The following is a 12,011-nucleotide window of genomic DNA, read 5'->3' as shown; positions in this document are numbered from 1 at the left end:
GTGACAAGGGTACCACTGTCACATGTCATGAATACGTAACACCTCCCTCCAAAAAAACATTTTTGGTCTGACAAGAACAAAAATTTTTAACAATTGCTTACAAGAAAAACAAATGTATAAATATTATAACATACACAATACCATAATATAACAGCATACAATACAGTAGGAGTGGTACAATTGGTACCCCATAAAAAAAACACATTGTACATTCAACATCGAGATAGACAATCAGCAACCACATTATCTTTACCTTTAATATGAGTTATTACAATATTGTACTCTTGTAACATCAAACTCCAAATTAATAATCTTCTGTTTTTGTTTTTCATCTTACTCAGAAAAACTAACGGATTATGATCAGTGTAAACAATAAGTGGTTTTTGAGTTGTACCAACATATACCTCAAAATATTCCAAAGCTAAAACAAGAGATAACAATTCCTTCTCTATTGTTGAATAGTTTCTTTGATGCTTATAAAATGTCTTGGAAAAGTAAGCTACTGGATGATCAACCTCATCACCCTCATTCCTTTGCATTAATACTGCTCCCGCAGCCTCATCACTAGCATCTACAGCTAATGAAAAAGGTTTTTCAAAGTCAGGTGCCTTAAGCACAGGTTGTTGACATATTATTGTTTTCAATTTTTCAAATGCTTCTTGACAAGGCACTGTCCACACAAACTTCACATTCTTCTGCAAAAGGTTAGTTAATGGAAGGGCAACATTAGCAAAATTCTTACAAAATTTTCGATAATATCCTACCATTCCCAAGAATCTTCTGAGAGTTTTTTTCCCCATTGGAGTGGGAATCTCTAAAATTGCCCGAACTTTTGCCTGAACAGGAGCTACCTTACCTTGACCCACAAGATAACCAAGGTAAGTCACAGTGGCATGTCCAAATTCACTCTTAGCTAAATTAATAGTTAAGTTAGCTTTTGAAAGCCTTTCAAACAATTTCTCCACCACAATAATGTGTGCTTCCCAAGTATCATTTCCTGTCACTAAATCATCAATATAAGCATCAGTATCTTTCAATCCCTGAATCACAGAGTTAATCATCCTCTGGAAAGTACCTGGGGCATTCTTCATCCCAAATGGAAGAACATTATATTCATATAACCCAGATGGAGTTACAAATGCAGAAATCTCTCTACCTCAATATAACTCGGAGTCCTGCCATGTGCAGAAGTTCGCTGACGACACGGCCATAGTGGGGTGTGTCAGGAATGGACAGGAGGAGGAGTATAGGAAACTGATACAGGACTTTGTGATATGGTGCAACTCAAACTACCTGCATCTCAATATCACCAAGACCAAGGAGATGGTGGTGGACTTTAGGAGATCTAGGCCTCATATGGAGCCAGTGATCATTAATGGAGAATGTGTGGAGCAGGTTAAGACCTATAAGTATCTGGGAGTACAGTTAGACAAGAAGCTAGACTGGACTGCCAACACAGATGCCTTGTGCAGGAAGGCACAGAGTCGACTGTACTTCCTTAGAAGGTTGGCATCATTCAATGTCTGTAGTGAGATGCTGAAGATGTTCTATAGGTCAGTTGTGGAGAGCGCCATCTTTGTGGTGGCGTGTTGGGGAGGAAGCATTAAGAAGAGGGACGCCTCACATCTTAATAAGCTGGTAAGGAAGGCGGGCTCTGTCATGGGCAAAGTACTGGAGAGTATAACATCGGTAGCTGAGCGAAGGGTGCTGAGTAGGCTACGGTCAATTATGGAAAACCCTGAACATCCTCTACATAGCACCATCCAGAGACAGAGAAGCAGTTTCAGTGACAGGTTGCTATCGATGCAATGCTCCTCAGACAGGATGAAGAGGTCAATACTCCCCAATGCCATTAGGCTTTACAATTCAACCGCCAGGAGTAAGATATGTTAAAGTGCCGGGGTTGATTGTATTTAAGTAAACTACTTAAGAACTTTTTAAAAGCTATTATTAATGCTTTTTGAGAGAGTGATTTAGAGGCATATCATATTTTTACTGAGTTAAGTATTGTATGTAATTAGTTTTGCTACAACAAGTGTATGGGACATTGGAAAAAATGTTGAATTTCCCCATGGGGATGAATAAAGTATCTATCTATCTATCTATCCCTGTCCATTAATGGAACACACCAATACCCTTTCAATAAATCAATCTTTGTAAGGAACTTTGCTTTTCCAACTTTATCTACACAATCATCTACTCTAGGAATTGGATATGCATCTGTTTTCGTCACAGCATTCACCTTCCTATAGTCCGTACAAAACCTAATACTACCATCTGGTTTTGGCACCATAACACATGGCGAACTCCAATTCGAGTTAGAATGTCTAATAATATTATTCTCTAACATATATTCAATTTCTTTCTCAGCAAGTTCACATTTTTCTATGTTTATCCTATATGGATGTTGTTTAATAGGTTTGGCATCTCCAACATCTACATCATGTGAAGCTATAGTAGTCCTTCTCAGAACATCTGGAAACAAATCCTTACATTTAAAAATTAATTCCTTCATCTGTTGTTTCTGCTCTAACTGTAAATGTGCTAATTTCTCATCCATATTTTCCAGAATGGTTGCATTTGGTAACCTAACAGAAACAATGTTGGATTTAGAATGAAAGTCAGATGAATCATCTATCATGTTCCTAGTTAAATCAAACTCATTCTCACTAACCACAACAGTCACAGTATCAGATTGTTTCTCAAAATATGGTTTAATCATATTTATATGGCAAAGTTGTGTTAACCTTCTATGATCTGGAGTTTTTATCACGTAATCCACATCATTGATTTTAGATACAATTTCATAAGGACCATGAAATCTAGCTTGTAAAGGATTCGTTTGCACTGGGAAAAGAACCAACACCTTATCTCCAGGCTTAAACATCCTCATCCTAGCTTCTTTATCATACCAAGTTTTCATTTTCTCCTGAGCCAACTTTAAATTTTCCTTGGCTAAGCTACAATCTTTATGTAACCTGTCCTTAAATTTCAAAACATAGTCCAACAAATTAGTGTGTATTTCCTTAATAATCCACTGTTCTTTCAATAAAGCTAAAGGTCCTCTAACTCTATGTCCAAACACAAGTTCAAATGGACTAAAACCTAAAGATTTCTGTACCGATTCCCTTACTGCAAATCAAAGTAAGTTTATACCCTCATCCCAGTCACTTTAATTTTCCACACAATATGTCCTAATCATATTCTTGAGGGTAGAATGAAACCTCTCCAAGGCACCTTGCGATTCTGGATGATATGCAGATGAAGTGATTTGCTTAGCTCCCAATTTATAAACTATCTGTTGAAACAATCCAGACATAAAATTATTGCCTTGATCAGTTTGTATTTCCTTAGGTAATCCAAAATAAGTAAAGAATTTTATAAGAGCCTTTGTCACAGTTTTAGCTTTTATATTCCTAAGTGGTACTGCCTCTGGAAACCTAGACGAAGTACACATGATAGTCAACAAATACTGATAACCAGTTTTTGTCTTTGGTAATGGACCAACACAATCTACAATAACTTTAGAAAATGGTTCACCAAATGCTGGAATAGGTTGTAATGGAGCTACTGGTGTAACTTGATTTGGCTTACCCACAATTTGACAAGTATGACACGTTTTACAAAACATCGCCACATCTTTTCTTAGACCAGGCCAGTAAAAATGTTTTAAAATCTTGTCCACAGTTTTCCTTACCCCTTGATGTCCACCTAAAGGCACACTATGAGCTAAAGTCAAAATCTCATTTTGATAAACTTTAGGGACAACTACCTGGTAAACAACATTCCATTCCTCACTTGCAGGAATTGTAGGCGATCTCCACTTCCTCATCAGCACTCCTTTTTCCAAGTAATATCCTACTGGCACCTTCTCAATTTCAAAATCTAGTAAAGCTTGCTCTCTTAATTGTGCAATCTCAGGGTCTCTATTCTGCTCTGCTATCATCTCCTTCCGAGACAGAGATAAATCTTCATAGACTTACTCCAAGAATCTTGTTCAAACAACGAAGGTAAGAAAGTCTCTGACACATCCTCAAAACTCGAATCCTGAGTTGAACAGTCATGAGTAACAACCTCATTTTGCACATCAATCTTTTTAGCCATAGCTCTAGTCACAACACAGGAAGAATCTGTGTTAGAATTCCTCTCTGGTTCCTCTGACTCCATTGTCAAATGCACTTCAGGAAAAACTTGTCCACCTGCCAAGTCATTACCTAACAATAAAGAAATACCCTTCACAGGTAAGCTATGCTGTAATCCTACTTTAACAAATCCTGTAACTAACCCTGACTTTAAATTTACATTATGTAAATGTACAGATATAAAATCACTCCCAACACCTCTTACATAATTTACCTCACCAGTATCAGACTCTTCATTAAACTTCAACACACTGTCTAACATCAGTGATTGAGAAGCTCCAGTATCCCTAAGGATTTTTATTGGCACCAGAGTAGATCCTTCTTTCAAGGATACAAACCCTTCAGTTATAAAATGATCTTATCCCTTTCTAACTTGGTCAGACTCTAACAAAGCCTCATTTGTGTTTATCAAACCCTGTAACTTTACAGGTGCTTCAGTATGTTGCACACAAGCATCTGGAACTGCTTCCTTCTCTTTCTTTTTCAATCTGAAACAGTTAGCTATTACATGGCCAGGTTTCTTACAATAGTTACAAATAAGACCAAACTGTCTTTCCTTCACAGGTTTTCCTTCCTCCTTACCTTTCTCATTAACTTCTGATTTAATTTCTGATTTACCTTGAGTCTCCATGTTATTTTTCCTCTTAAAAATTTTGCCCTGAGAAAATTTATTCTTATGGGTTAAAACATACTCATCAGCTAATCTAGCACAGTCCTGCAATTTATCAGTATCCCTCTCATTTAAGTAGGTCCTTACTTCAACAGGAATGCTTCTTTTAAATTCCTCCATTAAAATCAGCTCTCTCAATGTATCATAGTCCTCATTTACATTTTTAGAAGAAACCCATCTCTCAAAACACACAGCTTTATCATAGGCAAATTCCACATAAGTTTTTTCCACAGACTTTTTCAAACTTCTGAATCTTTCTCTATACGCTTCTGGGACTAATTCATATGCTTTGAGAATATGCATTTTTACAATATCATAATCAAGTGCTTGCGTAGCAGTTAAAGCTGTGTAAACTTATTGTGCTTTACCTTTAATTACACTCTGTAACAGCACTGACCATTTATCTTTCGGCCACTCTGACATCCGAGCAATAGTTTCAAAATGTGGAAAATATCTTTCCACTTCTGTTTCACTAAATGGAGGGACCAATTTAATGACTAGCAACGAACGGCTTTCTAGAACCAGAAGACTGATTCCCAGACCTTAATTCCGACATTGCATATTCAAATTCCCTTTTCTTTTGATCAGCTTCTAATTTACAACGCTCCAATTCAGCTTTACTTTGTTCCAACTTCATCTGTTCGATTTGCAACTGCATCTCCAGATTACTTATTGGAAACGACTCTAAAATCGATGCATCGAAAACACCCGAATCCACATAGTGTGACGTGATTTTTCTCTGCAATAGAGCCTTTGATGTAGTCTGCAAAATACCTTTAAGTTGCAATTTACTAGCTGTCTCAGATACCTCAGATTTTTTCGCCTTCACTAACAACTCCGCGGCCGGCGAAGCCAGAAACTCATCAATATTCATTGTTGCTGAATGCCACTCACAAGCCAATCAAACAAAAGAATCGAGTATTCCCCGTTTCCAAAACACCGACTCAAAATTCAACAAGCATTTAAACTCAAATAATCCAATCCCGGACGAGCCCCCATATTTAAATGTTACGAATTCAGGCAACAATGAACAGATGAGCTAGGCAAGGGTTTTCATAACAAATAACACGTTTATTAAACACTGAAAACAAACCCCCCAAAAGTAAACAAAACACTAACGTAACCGGAAACCAGCTGCTGTGCGGCAGCTTGAACAGTTCTTAAAGCGATGCAGCTCAAACAGTTCTTAAAGCGATTTTGCAAAAACAGTTTTTTAAAGTGGTATTGCCAAAAGTTCAAAATGCTCACAGTCCATTTAAAAGGAGAGACTTTTTAAGACGATCTAAATTCTCTTTCACATAGTTTTTCTTCAGTCCCCAAAGTCGAACTTTTCCCACGTAGAATTTTATGAAACGGAACGGCTTAAAGGCACTGACCTTTCCTTTACCGCACTATTCTCAATCCTTTCTGGAACCCCAGGGATTAACACGAGAATAGTCAACAAAATCTTTCCGAATAAGGATCAAACAAGGTCGAACCCGTTTCACCGTCGAAAATTGATTCTCCTCGATCTTCACTCTCCACTGATTCTCAACTAGCAGTATTGTAAAAGAAACTGCTAGCAATGACCTTTTAAACTTTAGGCATTAGATAAAACTTCATCTTTCAACTAAACTGCGTCATCACATTAAATCACGCAGTGGCATGAAGTCAACATGACAAATCCAGCCACGAACTGCCCCTCCTCACAGGGAGGGGTCCTTTTATACCCTGTAAAAAAACACCTGTCACATGACCTCCACTGGTGGGAAAATGACATCACTCCACCATCACAAGACCATTACCTCAAGTCCAGTATAGCTTCAACCCCAGTCACGTGACAAGGGTACCACTGTCACGTGTCACGAGTACGTAACACAGTGAACAAATCCATTACACAGAAAAGATTTCCCTCTGTGTGTGTGTATAATATATATATTTTTATTACACGGGGAAATATTTTCCCTGTGTACTCCCCCACAGCTAGATATATATATATCTACACACACACACACACACACACACACACACACACACACACACACACACACAATAACAACTAAGTAATATAAAATCCACATTATAATAAGTGTTTCTTGAGATGGGTATATTACCATGTACTTTTGCTTCAGTTTAGCTTCTCAACCTTTTTAAAGTTAGCTAAACCTTATGGCTCTTCTGAAGGGGGTGAGGACTGTCTTTGGGAAACTCCCGGTCCCTTCCTGATATATTTCTCTCGGCCTCCTGTCTCCTGCCTTCTCGATTCTCACACTATTTCCCAAGCGGAGCGGGATAATTCCTAAGTCAAACTTTCCTTCGTTTTGGTCATGCTGACGGGCAACCCTCTGGCCTTCATGTCTGTAGTCGCCTCTTCCACTGTCTGGTACAACCGTGTCCCATTGTCATAAAACACTCGAAGTTCAGCAGAGTATGGAGTTTGAAAACTAATCTTATTTTGCTTTAGTACTTGCTTTACTTCAAAGTATTCTTTGCATTTCTGGAGGACCGCGGGGGGGGGGGGGTAATCTTGGTCGAAATATATTAATTTATCATTGGAAAACACTCTCTTGTTACCCCAGGCCCTTCGTAGAATCTCTGCCTTGGTGCTGTTCCAAAGGAATTTATTATTATTGAGCATGGCTTTCTATCCTGGGTAGGTTTCGGGACTAACATGCGATACGTTCTCTCGATATCCAGCTCCATAGCCGGGGGAAGATCCAGCACATCCCGCAGTAACTTTCCGACAAAATCCGTATTAGACGAGCCCTCCGCTCTTTCGGGAACGTTGTAGATTCTGTTATTATTCCGCTGTGATCTTCCCTCCAGGTCAAGCAGTTTACCTTCCTGGTGATGTAATATTTTTATTGTCTTACTCAGTATCCGTTCCACGTTTTGAACGTGATCTTCCACCTTCTCAATGTGAGTCTCTGCCACCGCTATTTTTTGATTAACGCAGGCGAGCTCTGATTTAAAATGGAGCTGCTGCTTTATTTCTTTCTGGAGCTCCATTATTTCTTTCAGGATTTCGAAGAAATTCGCCGCTTTGACTGAACGAGGCCCAGCAGCCGCCTCACTAGCACGCGGTCGGGTCGGAGAGCCGCTCGCTGCACTCCTCTTGGACGCACGCTCCGCAGTGTTGCTTTTTTTTATTTCCATTTCTTCTCCCCATTCTTGTCCCTCTTTTCAGTTCAAATATTTTTCAAAAAATATTATATTTGACAGGTTAATGGGGCTTAATACGCGATTTTCCGGAGGAGCTAGTGACTTAAGCTGCCGTTCTCGACGATGACGTCACCGGAAACCAGGAAATGGAACCTTATTGAGGGGAAATAGAGCACAGGAACTGGGGGAACAGGAAGTACAAGAACTGGGGGAACTAGATCCCTGGAGAGTTGAAAAGGAGCATGAGAAATTGGGCTACAGTGAATTAGATTCAAATTTGGGACTCAGAAATAGTGAATTGGAAGGCAGTACAGCAAACGTTACCTTATGAGCCAGACACTGAATCATCAGGATTTCTGAATGGAATAAGTTTTATTGTACTGTAGTTAGCTTCCTTAAGGTTGTCATAGCCGGGGGAGGTAGTGGGGATAACCTCCCACTACCTATTAAATGCTCTCTATGACATGCGTCTCAAATAGCCTCAAGTCCAGCTCCTGACCTTCACGTGTAGCTTGCCACTAGGCCCAGTGGAACCATTTCTAACAGGAAAAGGGGCAAAGGTGTGTTACTGGCACCTTAAAACCAGACACTTTGGGCAGTCGGGGCTCATCAGCCGTGGTTGGCAGCACACCTAGGAGAAGGAAAACCCTGATCTCCAACCTCCGCTGCCTTGCGGCTATACCAACTCCATGGGAAAAGCTTTGGGATTAACCACAAGGGAAAAGTACAGATCAGGCGTCCCTAAGGCAGTCCTATGTTGAGTTCAAAGCTGATTTGGCAACTCCTGCGACGCCACTGGTTCCAAACTGTATTGGTCTTGGCCATTCCTTTGGACTCATCAGCTGCATGGAAATTGTATATCAGAATCGTTATTGAAAATCAGATGTAGAATTTACTACCATTAGTCGTCTTACCTGAACACTAAAGATATAATCAACAAATGCCTCATTCATTGTTTCCATCACATTTAATAATGGAAAAGTTGAAGTCTCCCTTAATGCAAATTGAGCCAAGAATGAAATGATGCCAAGCATTTTTAATGAGGTCTGTGGCCTTTAAACAAATTATCTTTTCATCTTAATGATCATTTTTTAGCTCAGTGAGCAGTGAATTGAAGATACTATGAATTAGTGAAAAGGAACTTCAGAAGGTGCTAATCTATACTGCAGAAAATGATTATTATCTTTGCTGTAATAAATGTTAATTTTTAAAAAAAATAAGTTATCAGGCTTGTACCTTTTATGTCCTTGTGAATGTTAAACCTGAATGTATAGTAGTATGCATATTGTAAATTTTTAAAGATGTTTTAAAATTATAATAAATTGAGATCTTTAAAATAGTTTCTGTTCCAAGAATTCTGGATAATTTAAAATTAATAAATCATTACTTTTTTATTAAATTATTTGCTAGATCTTTATCGAAAGATTTTCTAGAGGCTGTCAAGCAGAATATGGATCAAAGGATATTATTATACAGGTAAGAATAGATTATGTCTTTTGGAATGTCTTTAAAAATGAAAAATCATAAAATCTATACTTCTGATTAATTTTCACTATGTGAATTCTTAGCATTTTAGTTTGCAGGACAATATTTCAGATATTCACAGTGTACTTTGAAGTATTTTTCTAGACATAGTCAAATATGGTCAGAAAATGTTTTGACATATCAACTATATATTCCAGATACTTTCATAAAATTTATGAGGAATTGTATTAGAACACAAAGGGCTAGAGACTCTGTTTTGCAGTTGAATGTTTATGTGCATGATAGTACAGAAATTAACTGGGAAAACAATCACAAAAGGTGATTGAAAACTTACCATTATTTTGCTGTGGTCAGCAAATTAATTCTGGTGCTTTACATACATTGTACATTTACCTACAAGGGCAACTTGAGCATGTTCAGTGGCACCCAAAGTGTTTGAATGTTTCTTCCTCAGCATTATGTCACATGTGTTAAGAAACAGACTTTTGCAATGAATGTGAGATTTGGTTCAATGGAACTCAAAGGAAATCTGCCTAACCAGGTCCAAGGTCATGGAAGCAACAGACAGAATCATACTCAGGTGGATTCCCAATAGGTAATGGACTTAACCACTTATTGCAGGCATAATTCATGAAGGTAGAGCAGTGGCTGTGGTATATATGGACTTAGTAAAGTATTCAACAATGTTCCCTATGGTGAGCTCATTCAGAATGCCAGGGGGCACGGGATCGGGGGAAACTGGGCTTCATGGATTTGGAATTGGCTTGCCCATGTAAAGCAGACAGTGACAGTAAATGCCTAGAGGTTGGTGTTTTGTTGTTTGTCTTAATAAAGACAAACATCATGAGCAAAAACACTAACATATTTATTTACAGTTAAAGACTTCCAGCTAAATATGAGCACATGCAACCCCACCTCACCAACCTCACTTCCGGTTCCGGGTGAACCGCCTGCATCGCCCACTGGGAACTGCAGTTATTTATTATTTATTACACACAGAATAATACATATTCCCCTTTAAAGAAAAATCAAATACAATACTATATCCTCATAAACCTGCAAGAAACAGCAATGCTTTCCAACAAAGATACTTACATTAACCAATTGTAATGAGCAACCATAGTCCCTTATTCACTCAACTACTTCTAATCCTTCTCTGTGGTGGTTTAATAATCCCTTTTGGTTTGCTATTTGTTTCCATAAATGCCTTGCTTTCATTTGCTGTGTTAATATTAGTGTCTTTATGAGAACTCTGATGAACATATTCCTTTCTTTCACACCCTTCTGCCAAGATCATATCTGATTGTCTCTGTTTTCGATCTTGCTGTGTGACCGTTATTTGCTCTACATGCCTCATAATGGAGCCCTGGACTACATTCATGTGATCAGTGAGTCTTTGCCCAAGTTCCAACTGATTCTGTCTCAATTCATAACGCTCCTTCTGTTGGCTGCATATCAGAGATTGCAACTCCTCTTGTTGGTTTGTGTTGAACTGTTGCTGATGTTCTACCTTGAGGTCTATGTGTTCTCCCCATTTTCTTTTCTATTTTTCTTTAACTTCAGAGAGGATCATGGAGATATTTTTGATTTCCAGTCTTTGAACTATAGTTGCATCTTCATCATGATCACTCTGTTCAGCATTGGCATCCTGTCTGTCATGCTGATGTAAATGGTACAGATGTCTATGGAAAGTGGAGCTCCTGTGCTTGGACCACCTGGACAATAGTAATACCTACTTCAGACTGCTGTTTATTGATTACAGCTTGTTGCTTAACATCATCAAACTCTCAGTACTAATAAACAAGCTCCAAAACCTGGGTCTCTGTACACCTCTCTGCAAGTGAATCTTTGACTTCCTCATCGGGAGTCTACAGTCAGAGCATGGATTGGAAATAACATCTCCTCCTTGTGCACCTCAAGAATGAATGCTTAACCCACTCTCTCTCTACTCTCTCTATTTTCACTATACACCCAGCTTAAACACCATTATAAATTTGCCGATGACACAACTGTTGTTGGCAGGATTTCAGATGGTGATGAACAGGTATACAGGAGTGAGATAGATCAGTTGGTTGAGTGGTGTTGCAGCAGCAATCTTCCACATGTCATCAGGAAGACCAAGGAATTGATTATGAACTTCAGGAAGGGGAAGTCAAGGGAACACACAGAAGTCCTTTATCGAGGGTTCGGCAGTAAAAGGGTGAGCAGTTTCCAAGTATGTCAACATTTCTGAGGGTCTATCCTCAGTCCGACATATTGATGCAATTACAAAGAAGGCACAGCAATGGCTATATTTCATTAGGAGTTTTGAGAGATTTGGTATGTCACCAAAGACTTGTCAATTTCTACTGATGTATCATGGAGAGCATTGTAACTGGTTACATCACCATCTGGTATGGAGGAGTCACTTCACAGAATCAGATAAAGTTGCAGAAGGTTGCAAACTCAGCCACCTCTGACATAGGTACTAGCTACCCCAGCATCAAGAACATCTTCAAAAGGTGATGCCTCAAAAAGGCAGCATCTATCGTTAAGGATCTCCATCACCCAGGACATGTCCTCTTCTCATTGCT

The 12,011-nt window shown here is 38.8% G+C and overlaps 1 protein-coding gene across 3 annotated transcripts in view; it reads left to right on the top strand.

The window, feature by feature from the left end:
* hsd17b3 (hydroxysteroid (17-beta) dehydrogenase 3) overlaps nt 1-12,011 on the top strand; it is a 60,102-nt gene that overhangs the window by 25,365 nt on the left and 22,726 nt on the right. For all 3 annotated transcript variants that reach the window (XM_073071441.1, XM_073071451.1, XM_073071432.1), the window contains exon 9: nt 9,364-9,429. In XM_073071441.1, coding sequence (XP_072927542.1) covers nt 9,364-9,429 — 66 coding nt within the window. The remainder of the gene's footprint in view (nt 1-9,363; nt 9,430-12,011) is intronic.

The sequence above is a fragment of the Hemitrygon akajei genome, chromosome 2 (assembly GCF_048418815.1).
Source record: "Hemitrygon akajei chromosome 2, sHemAka1.3, whole genome shotgun sequence".
Classification (NCBI taxonomy): Eukaryota; Metazoa; Chordata; class Chondrichthyes; order Myliobatiformes; family Dasyatidae; genus Hemitrygon; species Hemitrygon akajei.
This window is presented reverse-complemented; position numbering and strand designations above follow the sequence as displayed.